Here is an 18,588-nt window from a genome sequence, read left to right as displayed (position 1 = left end):
AATAGTAATACATTTAATTTCTAAGCGCCTTTCAAAACTCTCAAGGAGACTTTACGGGATTTTTTGAGCAGCGGCAGCCATTCGCGCCAGCGTTCACTCTACCCGGAAGTATTCACTCTACATGCAGGCCAGATGTTATTGATTTTATGTTGGAGGCTCCGGGCCGGATGAAAATTGACCACGGGCTGCATTTGGCCCCCGCGACGGACTTTGGACACGTCTGGTTTAAGTCCATCATATTTATTACAGGGAGCAAAAATCCAAAGAAATGTCTGACACATAGAATCTGAAGAAATATCCAATGGTGAAGGTCAATAGGAAGGTGGGCATAATCCAGCCGAAAACAATATCACCTTCAATTATTCAGCACAGAGGAAAATTGACAACGAATGCAGTTGGCGATCAATTATTTATTTTGCTATTTACGTTGCATGCCCGAGTTGGCGAGATGGAACATTTTCATTGGAACATTGTTCATTCCCCTTTGTTTACTTGAAAATCACTCAGTGTTTCACTTTATCGCTTCTGCCCCACTCCCTTAACCATGCCTCATCTTTTCCGTTTTCTCTTTGTTGACAAACTGGGCTCAATTAATTCAACAACAAGCACCCGTGATTCAAGGAATACTAATAAATGCCACTGGGGGCTTTCATAAATGACAGATTCATGATTACATTTCATCCACGTTTCTTCTCAATAAAGAAGGAGGGAGTGTGTGGGAAATGACATTTATGAGGAATTATTAGATAAAATATATTTTGGAGTAGCATATGATTCTCCAACCTTTGTGTGTGGTACTCAGGTTTCATGAAACAACACTTTTCTACCAGTGATGAGTCGTGCCTTTGACACAAGGGCCTTCAGTAGTGCTCCGTCTGAATCAATCCAACCCTTAATTATTTGACGACTATACAACCTTCACTGCAGCTACAGCTGCGACTCATGTAAAAAGTGTGGTGTTATTGACTACAAGAGGGCAGCGTGAGCCAGGAAACAAGGCCTGCCACAAGGCCAACTGGGAAAATCGGATTGGTTAAATCAACTGTTGGACATTTATTTGATGCTACAAGGCCTGCAGAACTGATGGTGAAGGCGTACGGGTAGATTCCTCACCATGGTAACAAATCATGGCTGAAATGTGATTGGTTAAATGATGCTTCAATACAAAAACACACATCTGGAAGCGTCACAACAGGGGAAAGAAAAGCAAAAAAAGGAAGCTGAAAGACAAATTGGAATTATTTAAGAAGAATTTATGGACCAAATATAATTATCAGTCTGTAATTCAAGTATTTCTAGGCCAGCAGAGAAGGCCTGGCATGCCCTGACGTTCCAACACTGATTTCTACTTTGATCTTTTTGAAATATGTTGCGTATATAATGAAGCGATTTTAGTTTTGGTTTCAATGATAAAAAATGATTGTGGCAGTCTTTAGCTCCAGGTCACTGTTGCTTGAAGAACACGAGACACTTGGTGGATTGCGGCTTTTTTTTTAATGCTGAAACACATTATGGCAGGGGAAAAGGTCGAGTCGCATTGGGTCTAGGATGTTCTAATTCCACTTAGTTGTAGCCAGCCCCACCTTCTCACAAAACAATGTTTGTAAGAAAACAAAATACATGATATGGGTGTTTGTCTGGTCACTATTGTTGTACAGCAGCGGGCCTCCAAAAATTTCGCCCTACGGACCAGTTTAAAGTTAGATTATATCGAGCACAATTAAATACAGGCGTGTGTTGGATGTAAGGCCTAAAGTGGAAAATGTGCCTTGTCTGGAAAAATAAAAGTGGACAATGATGCTCCAACATTGAAAACAACCCATGCTAACCCACACATTTTAGGATCCTCCATTTCATGCAGATGTAAAAAGCTGCTTTGGTGGCATTTAGAATGAAAGCGAATTCATCCGTGGGGGTGCACTGCAAGCAATGCCAAGATGGCGACATGATTTGCCGGAGTCCAAACCGGACGCTCGACTCAGAGACGTGTGTCGGCACCTCAGGACTGCACGTAACTGAGAAGCTCTTCTTTGTCCATCTGATAATGACTTTTCTTCCAGATGTGGCGCAGTTTCTGTAAAGTATCCCCGATCTCCTTACCCGTGGTGACGCCCATTTTCCGGAGATCGTGTCCGCTGATGGGGAAGCGAGGGACGGTCCAAAGGTTCAGTTGGGCCAGCAGCTTGTGCTCACCCTGATACTTGAGCAGCTCGTTCACTTTCATGCGAGTATCCAGTTCGCGACTCTGTCGAGCCAGTCACAGGATTCAGTCAGTAAAACGCATGCGATGCAAGCATACGAGACAGAATCAGATGTCAAGTGCGTGACGGATGCAACTTTTCAACGCAATTAAAAGTAGTACACCAAAAAAAAAAAAAAAAAAAAAAAAAAAAAAAAAAAAAAATCACACTGACTTTGCGGGTCGCGGGGGGTCTTCTTTGGGGAGTGTGAGCGGAACACCGTCACCCGGTTGCCAGCCAATTGCAAGGCACACAAAGATGTCGAACTATCCGCAGTCACTCACACACTTTGGAAAATTTTCGAGTGTTCAATCAGCTTGCCGCACATTTTTTGGAATTGTGGGAGGAAGCAGAAGTACCCGGAGAAAAGCCATGCAAGCACATGGAGAACACACTCCACACAGGAGGGTCGGCACAAGAATCAAACCCAGCACCTCTACACTGCGAGGCAAACGCGCAAAACTTATCTTTCACTGTGCCACCCCTTTCTTGAGTCAACAAAATAAATTAAATAACCCCAATATAATCATCAGAGGATCTTCTTTTTGATCACTGACTTGTATTCTAAGCAGGAATCCCAAAGCGTTGCAGAAGCAACATCTCAGCACTCCAATATTAGTGCTACTTTATCGCCCTCTAGAGGTGACACTGACATGGGAGCAAGTCAATAAAACAAAATAAAACACATAAATAAGTAAATAAACAACCAAACAAAAACAAACATAACTAAGTAAACTAATGACACAAACAAATTGGTAAATAAATTAGTAAACAAACACAAATTGGTCAAATAAACAAATACATAAATAAGCAAATAAACAATTGAACACACAAATAAGTAAAATAAACAAATTAAGACATAACTAAATAAACCAAAAATAATAATAAGCAAATAAACAAACACAAATAAGTACACAAATACATAAACAAATACATAAATAACTAATAAACATAAATACGTACCTAAATACATTGACAAATAAACAAATAAACAATACGCAAATAAAAAAACAAACAAACAAACATTAGTACATCAATGTGTAAACAAATAATTAAACTAATAAACAACCACACAAATAAGTATAGAAATCTGAAAAAAATGCATCCACAATTAAATAAGCAACTAAATAAATAAATATGTAATAAATAAATAACCAAGTGAGTAAATAAATAACAAAATATGTACATAAATAGGTAAATAAGTAAAGTAAATATGTATGTAAATAAGTAAACCAATAAGTAAATAAACAAGAAAATTAATGTACAACAAGTAAATCCATACATAAACACCTGAACATGTTTTTTATGAATAATACTACTCCTAATAATAATAATAATAATAACAAAATAAGCGGTACGGAAAATGGATGGCTGGATAATAATAATAAGAAAAATAATAATAATCCATGGCCCAGCCGACAGGGAGATTTGAAGATGGCACATTTCGGCAATGTTGGCATACGAGTTTGTGAGTAAGCCAAAAGATGAAATGAAGCAACACGTCGATGACACAAGCGCAAAGCCATTCGCGAATGAGCCAGGAACGACGAAGACGATAAAACTTACGTCGATGATGAAATCGGTGAAGTTTTTCAACCCGTCTTGGTGGTCGCCGTTCTTGCAGAGAGCTCGTCTGTATTTGACCAGAAAGAGAGCAAGGGTCTTCTCTTCCCTGGACACTTTGAGTCGCAGGTCCATCCTGTCCACTTCCTCCGAGCGGTGGCAGAGAGCCGCGAGGACAGTCATGGCTTTGGGGGAGTGACCTTTGGCGTTCTGCCACACCCGCTTCATCTCATCCACGTTGCCCTCGGGGGGTAAACCTGAGGGCGCACGGGCAACAGACGGCCGTGATTTGGTTTGAAGTGAAGAACTTACTCGTCCGTTATAGTCCTGTGAATCTCCGCCATTCGTGACGGGGGATTGGGAAGCTCAAAAAAAAAGAGCAAGGAGCCCATCTGACTCTTTCACAGAAAATGCGTCATCACGCACGCTGAGATCAAGTCACAGCAAAGAGGATGTAAAAAGGATTTATGAAACTAAAAACTACCATGAAGATGACAACCCATCTTGTGTACCAGAGAAAACAAAACGAAAAGCGATTGGATCATTGGATGAGATGTGACAAAGGATTTATTAAATTTATTATTATTATTATTAGGTGCTCAAGGTGAGGCTGGGGTTATGTTGTGCATGCATTAGATGGACGGTGCTGCAATAAAGGCAATGTCAACAAAATAGTCAAGTTTCACCATAATTTTCCTTTTTTTCCCAAAATAGAAATTGCAGAATAGTAAAATGTGTGGTATTTTCTCCATTTTTATGAGCGCAAAAATATTTTAATATGTAGGGTTTTGTAAGAGTTGATCAAAATAATATAAAAATCATAAATATACATTTTCAGAGATGACCAATCTTCCGACTTGAAAATGTTTATATTCCTTCAAAGATTTCATGGATTTTTTTTAAATGAACCAATTTTGTTTTTCTTGACAGACTAAATGCAAAAACAAGCAAAAAATGCCAAATGTTCTCATTAGCAAAAACGGAAAAAAATTGGAAACATTGTGACAAAATTCACATTGCAAAGTAATTTTAAAGGATAACCGACATCACGTTTTTGCTTCCTAACTGACATCAGAAAAATGTTTCATAGCATCTAAAATACCCAAAACACGCAATGATATTTTTAGTCAAATTCAAAGCACCAATAAAAATGACAAAGTGTCTAAAAAGTACTTCAATTTGAAACCGGAAGTGGCCAGTTTCAGAAGGTCCCGCCCCCTTGTTCGTGATGTCACGGCAAGACGTCTTGCCTTGCTTGAGAATCAAAACAATGGCTTCAGATTCAGAGAAGATGCTTTCTTGTTACTCATCCAGTTATGAATATGATTCAAATCGTTCTGAAGCAGAAAGCATACATGTTTGCAATTGATTAAAGAATTTATTCTGGATCATTTTGAGGCATCAGGGGGGGGGGGGAATGTCGCACCCAAGAAAAGGCAGAAAATGGCATCCAAGCTCCGTGTGAGGAATTAATCAGCCCGTTTCCAAAGGCTGATAAATTCCTTACATGGAGCTTTGTCGCCCTCTTCTGCCTCTTTTTGGTCCTACACGACATTTTCAGACAAAAGTACAGTAAAATGCATTGACGTGATAGAAGGAATGCTACAATGTGTCCTTTTTTCGGTCAGGGGTGTTCCTTCAGTGACGTAGGGTGAAGACTCGTCACCAACTCAAAAACAAGACTTCTGGAATATTCAGCGCGAGTCTTAAAACGTAAAATATAGCTATATGCGGTAGAATCTTTGTAAAATACGCTCAGTAGAAGTCATTTGAAGCCATTTTACAAATTATGGACACAACTTGTCCGGAGACGTCGGTTGTCCTTTAAAGTGTCCAAAATATGCAAATCTCAAAATAAAACACATAAATAAGTAAATAAACAACCAAACAAAAACAAACATAACTAAGTAAACTAATGACACAAACAAATTGGTAAATAAATTAGTAAACAAACACAAATTGGTCAAATAAACAAATACATAAATAAGCAAATAAACAATTGAACACACAAATAAGTAAAATAAACAAATTAAGACATAACTAAATAAACCAAAAATAATAATAAGCAAATAAACAAACACAAATAAGTACACAAATACATAAACAAATACATAAATAATTAAACTAATAAACATAAATACGTACCTAAATACATTGACAAATAAACAAATAAACAATACGCAAATAAAAAACAAACAAACAAACAAACATTAGTACATCAATGTGTAAACAAATAATTAAACTAATAAACAACCACACAAATAAGTATAGAAATCTGAAAAAAATGCATCCACAATTAAATAAGCAACTAAATAAATAAATATGTAATAAATAAATAACCAAGTGAGTAAATAAATAACAAAATATGTACATAAATAGGTAAATAAGTAAATATATATGTAAATAAGTAAACCAATAAGTAAATAAACAAGAAAATTAATGTACAACAAGTAAATCCATACATAAATAAACACCTGAACATGTTTTTTATGAATAATACTACTCCTAATAATAATAATAATAATAACAAAATAAGCGGTACGGAAAATGGATGGCTGGATAATAATAATAAGAAAAATAATAATAATCCATGGCCCAGCCGACAGGGAGATTTGAAGATGGCACATTTCGGCAATGTTGGCATACGAGTTTGTGAGTAAGCCAAAAGATGAAATGAAGCAACACGTCGATGACACAAGCGCAAAGCCATTCGCGAATGAGCCAGGAACGACCAAGACGATAAAACTTACGTCGATGATGAAATCGGTGAAGTTTTTCAACCCGTCTTGGTGGTCGCCGTTCTTGCAGAGAGCTCGTCTGTATTTGACCAGAAAGAGAGCAAGGGTCTTCTCTTCCCTGGACACTTTGAGTCGCAGGTCCATCCTGTCCACTTCCTCCGAGCGGTGGCAGAGAGCCGCGAGGACAGTCATGGCTTTGGGGGAGTGACCTTTGGCGTTCTGCCACACCCGCTTCATCTCATCCACGTTGCCCTCGGGGGGTAAACCTGAGGGCGCACGGGGAACAGACGGCCGTGATTTGGTTTGAAGTGAAGAACTCACTCATCCGTTATAGTCCTGTGAATCTCCGCCATTCGTGACGGGGGATTGGGAAGCTCAAAAAAAAAGAGCAAGGAGCCCATCTGACTCTTTCACAGAAAATGCGTCATCACGCACGCTGAGATCAAGTCACAGCAAAGAGGATGTAAAAAGGATTTATGAAACTAAAAACCACCATGAAGATGACAACCCATCTTGTGTACCAGAGAAAACAAAACGAAAAGCGATTGGATCATTGGATGAGACGTGACAAAGGATTTATTAAATTTATTATTATTATTATTATTAGGTGCTAAAGGTGAGGCTGGGGTTATGTTGTGCATGCATTAGATGGACGGTGCTGCAATAAAGGCAATGTCAACAAAATAGTCAAGTTTCACCATAATTTTCCTTTTTTTCCCAAAATAGAAATTGCAGAATAGTAAAATGTGTGGTATTTTCTCCATTTTTATGAACTCAAAAATATTTTAATATGTAGGGTTTTGTAAGAGTTGATCAAAATAATCTAAATAATATAAAAATCATAAATACACATTTTCAGAGATGACCAATCTTCCGACTTGAAAATTTTTATATTCATTTGAAGATTTCATGGAATATTTTTTAAATGAACCAATTTTGTTTTTCTTGACACACGAAATGCAAAAACAAGCAAAAATGCCAAATTCTCATTAGCAAAAACGGAAAAAAAAAATTGGAAACATTGTGAAAAAATTCACATTGCGAAGTAATTTTAAAGGATAACCGACATCACTTTTTTGTTTCCTAACTGACATCAGAAAAATGTTTCATAGCATCTAAAATACCCAAAACACGCAATGATATTTTTAGTCAAATTCAAAGCACCAATAAAAATGACTTAAAGTGTCTAAAAAGTACTTCAATTTGAAACCGGAAGTGGCCAGTTTCAGAAGGTCCTGCCCCCATGTTCGTGGTGTCACGGCAAGACGTCTTGCCTTGCTTGAGAATCAAAACAATCGCTTCAGATTCAGAGAAGATGCTTTCTTGTTACTCATCCAGTTATGAATATGATTCAAATCGTTCTGAAGAAGAAAGCATACATGTTTGCAATTGATTAAATAATTTATTCTGGATCATTTTGAGGCATCAGGGGTGGGAAATGTCGCACCCAAAAAAGGCAGAAAATGGCGACCAAGCTCTGTGTGATGAATTAATCAGCCCGTTTCCACAGGCTGATAAATTCCTTACATGGAGCTTTGTCGCCCTCTTCTGCTTCTTTTTGGTCCTACACAACGTTTTCAGACAAAAGTACAGTAAAATGCATTGACGTGATGGAAGGACTGCTACAATGTGTCCGTTTTTCCAGTCAGGGGTGTTCCTTCAGTGACGTAGGGTGAAGACTCGTCACCAACTCAAAAACAAGACTTCCGGAATATTCAGCGCAAGTCTTAAAATGTAAAATATAGCTATATGCGGTGGAATCTTTGTAAAATACGCTCAGTAGAAGTCATTTGAAGCCATTTTACAAATTATGGACACAACTTGTCCGGAGACGTCGGTTGTCCTTTAGTGTCCAAAATCTGCAAATCTGCAACACAACGTTTTCAGACCAAACAAGTACAGCAAAATGCATTGACGTGATGGAAGGACTGCTACAATGTGTCCTTTTTTCAGTCAGGGGCGTTCCTTCAGTGAAGTAGGGTCAGGACTCGTCACCAACCCAAAAACAAGACTTCCGGAATATTCAGCGTGAGTCTTAAAACGTAAAATATAGCTATATGCGGTTGAATCTTTTTAAAATACGCTCAGTAGAAGTCATTTGAAGCCATTTTACAAATTATGGACACAACTTGTCCGGAGACGTCGGTTGTCCTTTAAGAGATTATTGAAATGAAACGCCGTTTTATATATGCCAGCATGGACAACCGCGCACGAATTCTTCGACGGGGGAGGGAAACAGAGTCAGCGGCTACTGACAGTCGTTGAGAGACCTGTTGTGGCTCAATATGACTTCACATTTAAGGTGCACCTGCATATCAGGCCCAGCGTCATCTTTTGGAGGAAACGCGAGACTTTTGGCTGCACCTTATCCAATGCAAAATACTGTAATTTCACGAGCAGCCGCATAGCAAACGTTTGCACTTTGTTTGATCATCGGGTCATCATAACATTTGTAAAATACAAACAATAAATCTTATTACGACTACTACCAAAACAGTACGTCTCACCGATGTAACGGGCCAACCCCAAGCTATACATCATCTCCAGCAGTTGAGCGGCGTGGTGGCCGATGACAATCTTTTTCAGCTCCACCCATATGCGCTCTCCTGAAATGGCCGCCAGGCCGCTGCTGTTGGCTCGAATAGCCTCTAGGGTCTGAGGCTCGTGCTCATCGGGATTCAGAGCCACCTTGCCGTAGAATCTGTTGACAATACAGACACTCCCTAACTCACGAACATTGGAGTTACGAAAATACGAACATTTTTGCGGGTACTGTATGAACGAAAAATGTTTGGACAGAGATGCTGTCAGTTAGATTTTGTATGGCGCGCCTTTTTCCGGCCGAGCTCGCTTGGGGCTCAGCTGCGTATTGTGCTTCACGCACGCAGACGCAATGGTGGTTTGAAGGGCTTCATGATTACGTGACGGACATCAACGCTGACCAATCAGCGCCTGGCTATGCCGAAGTGTTGCCAACGAGTTCAGGCACTGATGCGCCGAGCTCCCTTACGATTGGCTACGTAGAATATGTGGGCTGGGAGGAAATCCCTTTCCCCAGTTGACGCTCCAGGAGGACGCGATGCAAAACAAAAAGTAATGGCTTACTGAAGACCCAAGGATATATGTCGTTGTACTACAGTAGGTGTGAATTTATTTTACAACTGTTAGAGCGTCTGTGTTTTATACTTCCCCATTCAGTGTTTGACTTAAAGTACAACCGGCATCACTTTTTTGTTTCCTAACTGACATCAGAAAAACGTTTTATAGCATCTAAAATACCCAAAACACGCAGGCTGATATTTTTAGTCAAATGCAAAACACCAATAAAAATGACTTAAAGTGTCCCAAAACAGCAAAAAAATTGAGCTGCAAATTGGGTATTTTCAGAAAGTCCCGCCCCCAGTACATGACGTCACGCCAAGAAGTCTTGCTCTGCTCGAGAATCTAAACAATGGCTTCAGATTCGGAGAAGATGCTTTCTTGTTACTCATCCAGTTATGAATATGAATCAAATAGTTCTGAAGAGGAAAGCATAAATGTTTGCAATCGATTAAAGAATTTATTCCGTGTCATTTTGAGGCAATGTCGCACCCGAAACAGGCAGAAGATGGCGACAAAGCTCTGTGTGTAATAATAATACATTGGCTCTGTGTGTAATAATACATGGGATCAAAATGTCACAACACACAAGGATTCACCATCGCGTTATTTGTGTTTTCCTTCTAATTTCGCCATCAACACGGATCAATATGAAGTTTTCAGATCAAACAAAGTAACGCAAAATGCATTGAGGTGATGCAAGGTATGTCCTTTCTCAGTCAGGGGCGTTCCTTCAGTGGCGTAGGGTGAGGACTCGTCACCAACTCAAAACCAAGACTTCCGGAATATTCAGCGCAAGTCGTAAAACGTAGAATATAGCTATATGCCGTGGAATCTTTGTAAAATACGCTCAGTAGAAGTCATTTGAAGCCATTTTACAAATTATGAACACAACTTGTCAGGAGACGTCACTTTCTGAAAATGCCCAATTCGCAGCTCAATTTCTTGCAGATTTTGGACACTTTAAGTCAATTTTATTGGTGTTTTGCATTTGACTAAAAATATCAGCTTGCGTGTTTTGGGTATTTTAGATGCTATAAAACGTTTTTCTGATGTCACTTAGGAAACAAAAAAGTGATGTCGGTTGTCCTTTAAACATACATTCCATACAAAATATAGCACAAGCAACTTACGACCAAATTCACCACACGAACGTATCTCGTTCGTAAGTTGGGGAGCGTCTGCACAGATGAGTCAAAATAACTTTATAGTTCATCCCCCTTATCGTTTTACATATCACGAGCAACCCGTCAACTTTCCTTAGTTTCAATCACATGATTCACACGATCCAGCTCACCTGAAATAACGCAGTATTCTTAAGTAGTCCTCTTGGATTCTTTGTTCTGCACTGCCAACAAAGCGGACCGTTCGGTTGCGGAGGTCCTCGTATCCTTTGAAATAGTCGTATAACGTGCCATCGAGACCTACAAAAGGAACACAAGTCAATAAAAGAGAGACAGGAACGCGGAACGGACATTCAAGAGCATGAAGAGGCCATTCAACCTAAAAACATGGAGTTGATTGTCAGGTCTCTTCTCTCAGCATCTTTCTCCCAATCGGTGGTGAACTCCACTTCGGCGTGGCGGCCGTCTGTCTGCACATCCACCCGCAGTGTAGTCACTTCAAAATTCTCATTGTGAAGCTGGACAAGATCCACAAAAAAACATGTCATCGTGAGAACCCGAAGTCCGCTGAATGCATACCAAACGTTCATTTGGGGCATGTTGAATACATAGACTTACTCTTGCGGTAATCGTCCCATGCTTCTCTCCTTTATTGTTGATCATTCTGATGCCCGCATCTTGGAACATCCGCTTCATCTCGTCAGGTGTAGCGGTGGTGGCAAAATCCACATCTTCAGGTTGCTTTCCAGACAACAGGTCCCGTACAGCACCGCCGGCTATTCTCAACTCATGGTGGTTCTTTTTAAATGTTTCTGACAAGGTAAAACACCCAAAAAAAACGGGAAGGGTGTACTTGTAGACAAATCCATTCATATATTTGCAGTGTCAAGCCGTGCATTTGACAGCGAGGCCTTCAGTAGTGCTACGTCTGAATCAATTCAACCCTTAATAACTAATTGATGATGACACAACCTTTACTGCAGCTCCAGCTCCGACTGCGACACATATAAAAAGTGTGGCATGATTGACTACAAGTCAACTAGAGGGTAGCGTTAGCCAGGAAAGGCTTGATCAAAGGCCTTGGTGTTGCCAACTCCAAATCCGATTGGTTAAACTTTAACCAATCGGATTTGGAGTTAAGCCGACAGTTTGATCGACCCTTATTTGTGAGGTGTCCAGGTAGATTTCTGATCCTGGCAACAAAAATTGGCAGAAATGTGATTCTACCGCTTATCCGGGGTCGGGTCGCGGGGGCAGCAGCTTCAGTAGGGAAGCCCAGACTTCCCTCTCCCCAGCCACTTCTTCTAGTTCGTCCTGGCGGAGCCCGGGGCGTTCCCATGCCAGATGGGAGACATAGTCTCTCCAGCGTGTTCTGGGTCGTCCCCGGGGTCTCCTGCCAGTGGGGCATGCTCGGAACACCTTACGAGGGAGGCGTCCCGGGGGCATCCTAATCAAATGCCCAAGTCACCTCATCTGCCTCCTCTCGATGTGGAGGAGAAGCGGCTCGACTTTGAGCCCCTCCCGGATGACCGAGCTTCTCACCTTATCTCTAAGGGAGAGCCCGGACACCCGACGGAGAAAGCTCATTTCGGCCGCTTGCATCCGGGATCTCATTCTTTCGGACACAACCCATAGCTCGTGATAGATGAGGGTTGGGAAGTAGATCGACCGGTAGATTGAGAGCTTTGCGTTGTGGCTCAGCTCCTTCTTCACCACGACAGATCGGTACAAAGTCCGCATCACAGACGCCGCACCGATCCGCCTGTCGACCTCTCGCTCCCTTACACCCTCATTCATGAACAAGACACCCAGATACTTAAACTCCTCCACTTGAGGCAAAATCTCCTCCCCGACCCAGAGAGGGCACTCCACTCTTTTCCGACTGAGAACCATTGTCTCAGATTTGGAGGTGCTGATTCTCATCCCAACCGCTTCGTATTCGGCTGCGTAACGCTCAAGCGAGAGTTGGAGAGCTCCACTTGAAGGCCCCAACAGTACCACATCATCTGCAAAAAGCAGAGATGCTATACTGAGGCCACCAAAACGGAAACCTTCAACGCTTCGGCTGCGCCTAGAAATTCTGTCCATAAAGGTTATGAACAGAATCGGTGACAAAGGGCAGCCTTGGCGGAGCCCAACCCTCACTGGAAACTATTCCGACTTATTGCCGGCAATGCGATCCAGACTCTGACATCGGTCGTATAGGGAACGAACGGCCTGTATCAGGCGCTCCTGTACCCCATATTCCCGAAGCACCCCCCACAGAACTCCACGAGGGATACGGTCAAACGCTTTCTCCAAGTCCACAAAGCACATGTAGGCTGGTTGGGCGAATTCCCATGCACCCTCGAGGACCCTGCTAAGGGTGTAGAGCTCGTCCACTGTTCCGCGGCCGGGACGAAAACCACACTGTTCCTCCTCAATCTGAGGCTCGACTTTCCGACGGACCCGCCCCTCTAGGACCCCTGAATAGGCCTTTCCAGGGAGGCTGAGGAGTGTGATCCCTCTGTAGTTGGAACACACCCCCCAGTCACCCCTTTTTATAAAGGGGGACAACCACCCCGATCTGCCAATCCAGAGGCACTCCCCCCGATGACCACGCAATGTTGCAGAGGCATGTCAGCCAGGACAGCCCCACAACATCCAGAGCCTTTAGGAACTCCGGTCGGATCTCATCCACCCTTGGGGCCTTGCCACCGAGGAGCTTTTTAACCACCTTGGTGACTTCAGACACTGCTTCCTCCAAGGAAGGCGTGTTGGTGGAGTTGAGGAGGTCTTCGAAGTACTCTGCCCACTTCGAAGTACTCTGCCCACCGGTTCACAACGTCTTGAGTCGAGATCAGCAGCGCCCCACTCTCACTATACAGTGTTAGTGGTGCACTGCTTTCCCCTCCCGAGACGCCGGATGGTGGACCAGAATTTCCTCGAAGCAGTCCGGAAGTCGGCTTCCATGGCCTCACCGAACTCTTCCCATGCCCGTGTTTTTGCCTCGGCGACCACCGAGGCTGAATTCCGCTTGGCTAATCGACACCTGTCAGCTGTCTCAGGAGTCCCACAGGCTATATAGGCCCGATAGGACTCCTTCTTCAGCTTTACGGCATCCCTTACTACTGGTGTCCACCGGCGAGTACGGGGGTTGCCGCCACGAAAGGCACCAACCACTTTACGGCCACAACTCTGATTTGCCGCCTCAGCAAGGGAGGTACGGAACATGGTCTCAATGTCCCCCACCTCCCCCGGGACATGTGTATAGTTCTGCCGGAGGTGGGAGTTGAAACTCCTTCTGACAGGGGATTCAGCCAGACGTTCCCAACAAACCAGATTCTGGACACCAATAAGTCAACACTTTAAGTCAATTTTATTGGTGTTTTGCATTTGACTAAAAATATCAGCCTGCATATTTTGGGTATTTTAGATGCTATAAAACGTTTTTTTGATGTCAGTTAGGAACCAAAAAAGTGATGTCGGTTGTCCTTTAAACATACATTCCATACAAAATATAGCACAAGCAACTTACAACCAAATTCACCTCACGAACGACCGCGCGGAACGTTTCTCGTTCATAAGTTGGGCAGCGTCTGCACAGATGAGTCAAAATAACTTTATAGTTCACCCCCCTTATCGTTTTACATATCACGAGCTACCCGTCAACTTTCCTTAGTTTCAATCACGTGATTCACACGATCCAGCTCACCTGAAATAACGCAGTATTCTTAAGTAGTCGGTTCAATGTTGAAATAAAAAAACAAAAACAAATCTGGAAGCAAGATTTCAAGGACAACATATATAAAATCAATATGTATGTGTTGTATATTGTATAGATGCACCCATTTCAAGCTCAGATAACTCAAGATCGATATATTTTAGGAATGAACACTTGATGAAAGAAGAGAGGCTAGGGTTTCTAACGCTGTATTAAATGTTTATGTAGTCCTAAAATTCAATATTCTGTGGGTCCAATAATTCGACTGACAATGACAAAAACCCTGGCACTGGAGTGGACACATTTTGCTGTGAGTTCTTTTCCTTTCGACTTTTCCATTCAAGGGGTCACCACAGCGAATCGGTGTCCTCCATCTTCAGCGGTTCGATACCGCATGTGAGTGAGTTAATAAAATATAATTAAATAACATCAGTCTGTGATTCTGATATTTTTTTATGGCGAAATGGAATAACAGAGTTGTTAGCAACTTGCTCTACTATCAAACTAATTATCTGGCCGTTTCTATTTTAGTTTTCCTGATTGTCGGGTAAGTAACGTTGCATCTGCTATATCGTGGAATCAATCAACTATGTCACTAATGCGTTTATGATGATCTAATTGCTGAACTCCCAACAAGGAAATATTAAACGCCATGCCAAGTTTTTTTGTTTGTTTTGTGATGACAGCTGCAGCCATCAATATTCTTCTCTGTCGTCACTTCCATGCCGATTGGGCTGGGTTGACAGGACGCCAGGTGGAAACCTGACTTTGAAAAAAATATATTTTATGCTCAGATTGACGCAAATATTTTTTGGGGGAGGGAGGGTCACTTTTTGGTGAATGGTTGCCAAAGGAAATAATACTAATTAATAATACTTATTAATAATAATAATCATCATCATCAAAGAAAAAACATTCAAGATGATTAGATTTATACCTCTCAGATGCCACGACATAAACTATGGTCATTATTATAAATACATCCTTTATTTCATCCACTTGAATTATAACAGGAATGTTTTGGATTGTGAGTGGAATCCAAAACTTCTGCAGAAAACCCAACCAAAGTACAGGAATCCAAATCTGGCTCTCTTGACTACGAGGCAGACAAGATAACCACATTTTGCACCGTGCTATGCATGAAATTACCACGAATATGCATAATTTGTCACTTTGCTTAAATCTCATATGGCAGAGCACTGTCTTGGACAGATTGTTTGGAGTATAATTGGATTTTGTAATCATACCGAAGATTGTGTTAGGGGCAGTTTTGTACAAGACATTAAAGGACAACCGACACCATTTTTTGTTATCTAACTGACATCGGAAACACGTTTTATAGCATCTATAATACCCAAAACATGCGGGCTGATATTTTTCGTCAAATGCAAAACACCAATAAAACTGACTTAAAATGTCCCAAAACTACTTCAAAATGACCGCGCAGATGCAGTTTCAGAAAGTCCCGCCCCCTTGTTCGTGACGCCATGCCAGGACATCTTGCCATGATCGAGTATCAAAACAATGGCTTCAGATTCGGGGGAAGATGCTTTCTTGTTACTCATCCAGTTATGACTATAATTCAAATAGTTCTGAAGAGGAAAGCATAAATATTTGCCATCGATGAAAGGAGTCCTCCCATATCAATTCGAGCTGTCAATGACAGCAATGTAGCGTCCCAGAAAATGCAAAAGATGGCGCCCAAGCTGACGATTTCGCCATCAACACGAAGATTTCAGACCAAACAAAGTACCCAAAATGCATAGTGTGTCGCTTTCTCGGTCAGGGGCGTTCCAGACGTGACGTCATCAACTCGAAAACAAGACATCCTGAATATTCAGCGCGAGTCTTAAAACCTAAAATATAGCTCAACACGGTGGAATCTTTGTGAAATACGCTCAGTAGAAGTCATTTGAATTGATTTTACAAATGATGGACACAACTTGTCCGGAGGCTTCGGTTGTCCTTTAAGTCATCCTCATGCGAGCTTTGCTGAAGTCAACGCCGGTGAGGCAAAAAAGTCTTGCTCAATACTGTATAGCAATGGTCTGTCATGCTGTTTACCCAATTTGTGGTGACGGTGCTCGTTAAGTCATATATTTAGTCAGCTGTTCGTGTAAAGCCATCAATGACAGACACGCAACACGTTTATTTATCCACAACAGCATCTTTGCTGTAGATGGTGACAAAGAGTCCATCATTGGCGTCTATAAGTCAACAGTTGCTGTCCTTACTTGTGAACACAACAGCGACCTTTAACCTCTATTCTTTTTCCAATTGAGATTGCAATTTTAGCAGGAACTCTAACATTCCCAACAGGCAGTGTCGTTTGTCGGTTTGTTGTTGTAATGACTCATCTTCACCACTTGGCTGTGCTCGCCACCAAATTCAAATCAGCTCGTTATTTAACCGAAAGAACTGAGCCGCAGTGTCCTTCCTGTCCTTTTGTCCTGCAGTTTTCTGAACCCTCTGGGAATGTTCACCGCCATGGCGTTGGTGTCAGGAGTCTTTCTGGGCTGGGTGTGGGCGGCAGATAACAGAAGCGTCATCGGGACCTTCAAAAAGCACAAGCCCACAGCTTTTTTGATTGCGGTTTTGGTGGCCAGCTACGTGTTGATCTCCATTCTAGGGAGTGTCATGGTGTTCATGATCGCAATCACTTTACCGCTCATCTGTAAGTCTCAGACAGTTGTTTGTATTGAATCAGTGTTTCCCAACCTTTATTGAGGCAAGGCACTGGCAAATTAAAATTAAATATTTTATTACGATCGAGTGGAATTGCTTTCAGTTCAAAGTCGGTCATGCCGCAGTGGTTGGGAATCACTGCGTTGGTTTTATCAATGGAGAAAAAAAAGATAGTATGTGGGATTGGAGAAAAATCCATTAAAAAAAGATATGCATGCACTTTTTTTCCAGTGATACTGGCCCATTCTTCTTTTCGCCTCCGCAACATGAAGAATAAACTGGAGAATAAAATCGAGTGTGCCGGCCTGAAAAGATCTCCGATGGGCATCCTCCTGGAGTCGCTTGTTCAGCAAGAGGAGAACTTTCAAAAAATCCAGAACTTCCTGGAGGCCAAAATGAAGGAGTGACTGGACTGAGAAAGGAGTTGACGATCCTGACTCATGTGTCTATCTGACGAGTTCCCTTGTATTGTGAAGAGAATCAAACGGTGCGCTGACCCCGCGGGGTGTTCCACTCCTTCTCGACGAATCCCTACATCTCAAATCTGTCTTGGATTATTCACACACACTGACATCAGTCCTGGCAGCGTTCCCACAAGTAAAACTTTTTATTCCGAGGCACAGTGAATGCACACTGTAAACATGTCCTTGCCAAAAGACTGGAAACCTGACTTTCCCTTAGCCTTCATTCTCATGTGAATAGGGAGTAGCCAAACCCAGATTCTTTGCAATAAATAGAGAGTACTTTCTTTTGTTTGTAGCCACGATGATTTCGACTTTTCCATTCAAGGGGTCACCACAGCGAATCGGTGTCCTCCATCTTCAGCGGTTCGATACCGCATGTGAGTGAGTTAATAAAATATAATTAAATAACATCAGTCTGTGATTCTGATATTTTTTGGCCAGCAGAGAAGGCCTAGAAAGCCCTGACGGTCCACCACAGTAAATTTGTTATATTGTGTGGAATAGTCAAACGTCGCCCGAATTTCCTTAATTGCGTCTCACCTGCTAGTTCGTTCAGTCCATTGGTGAACAAAACCTGAAACTCGCTGCTCTTTAGCTGCATGGTGAAAAGACTCCTCCAACACAAACGCGTCGAACCCGTCACACAAGATTTGAATCTTGTGCTCCACATCTGCGGGAAGAAAATTACGAATCGTGTTCGATCGGTCAGCTTGTATCGAGCTACTGGAAGCAGACATGCTGGCGTGCAGCTTTCGGCGGCCACTCGCATCAAACACACGATTGTCAGTCAGAAATCTCAAGAAACATGAATCGTTAACATACGTGCGCATATTGGAACAAATTTATCACCTGAATAGAGCACTTAAAAGTCCCTCACGCGTTGTATTTATCACATTTCGGGAATAAAGTTAAACAGGAAGTTTGGCCGCATCACGTGATTACCGACCAATAGCGATCTTTACGTGAAGGTCA

General features: G+C 41.9%; 2 protein-coding genes across 2 annotated transcripts; one reads left to right on the top strand and one right to left on the bottom strand.

Annotated features, from left to right (window-relative positions):
- Positions 1-822: 822 nt before the first annotated feature.
- trnt1 (tRNA nucleotidyl transferase, CCA-adding, 1) lies at positions 823-18,584 on the bottom strand. The gene is made up of 8 exons (XM_089009441.1): positions 18,466-18,584; positions 18,157-18,286; positions 11,383-11,576; positions 11,144-11,282; positions 10,938-11,064; positions 9,049-9,242; positions 6,554-6,807; positions 823-2,245 (listed from the first exon to the last, which is right to left on the bottom strand). The coding sequence occupies exons 2-8, from the start codon at positions 18,284-18,286 to the stop codon at positions 2,000-2,002; spliced, it is 1,284 nt and encodes a 427-aa protein (XP_088865567.1). The 5' UTR covers positions 18,466-18,584; the 3' UTR covers positions 823-1,999.
- Positions 14,923-17,910, top strand: LOC148890785 (PRA1 family protein 3-like). The gene is made up of 3 exons (XM_089009440.1): positions 14,923-15,014; positions 16,924-17,141; positions 17,384-17,910. The coding sequence occupies exons 1-3, from the start codon at positions 14,923-14,925 to the stop codon at positions 17,557-17,559; spliced, it is 486 nt and encodes a 161-aa protein (XP_088865566.1). The 3' UTR covers positions 17,560-17,910.
- Positions 18,585-18,588: the final 4 nt, after the last annotated feature.

Source organism: Hippocampus bargibanti, linkage group LG12 (assembly GCF_051943395.1).
Source record: "Hippocampus bargibanti isolate YZ-2025 linkage group LG12, ASM5194339v1, whole genome shotgun sequence".
NCBI lineage: Eukaryota > Metazoa > Chordata > Actinopteri > Syngnathiformes > Syngnathidae > Hippocampus > Hippocampus bargibanti.
This window is presented reverse-complemented; position numbering and strand designations above follow the sequence as displayed.

What these genes read in the sequence shown, in the direction of transcription:
- LOC148890785 (XM_089009440.1), top strand. Translation starts at nt 14,923, where the DNA reads ATGGCGAAATGGAATAACAGAGTTGTTAGCAACTTGCTCTACTATCAA. An exon ending in TTAGTTTTCCTGATTGTCGG is followed by an intron (nt 15,015 to 16,923) that starts GTAAGTAACGTT and finishes TTTGTCCTGCAG; the next exon opens with TTTTCTGAACCCTCTGGGAA. An exon ending in AATCACTTTACCGCTCATCT is followed by an intron (nt 17,142 to 17,383) that starts GTAAGTCTCAGA and finishes CTTTTTTTCCAG; the next exon opens with TGATACTGGCCCATTCTTCT.
- trnt1 (XM_089009441.1), bottom strand. Translation starts at nt 18,286, where the DNA reads ATGTGGAGCACAAGATTCAAATCTTGTGTGACGGGTTCGACGCGTTTG. An exon ending in ATGGGACGATTACCGCAAGA is followed by an intron (nt 11,283 to 11,382) that starts GTAAGTCTATGT and finishes GATCTTGTCCAG; the next exon opens with CTTCACAATGAGAATTTTGA. An exon ending in GGGGTTGGCCCGTTACATCG is followed by an intron (nt 6,808 to 9,048) that starts GTGAGACGTACT and finishes GTGCGCCCTCAG; the next exon opens with GTTTACCCCCCGAGGGCAAC.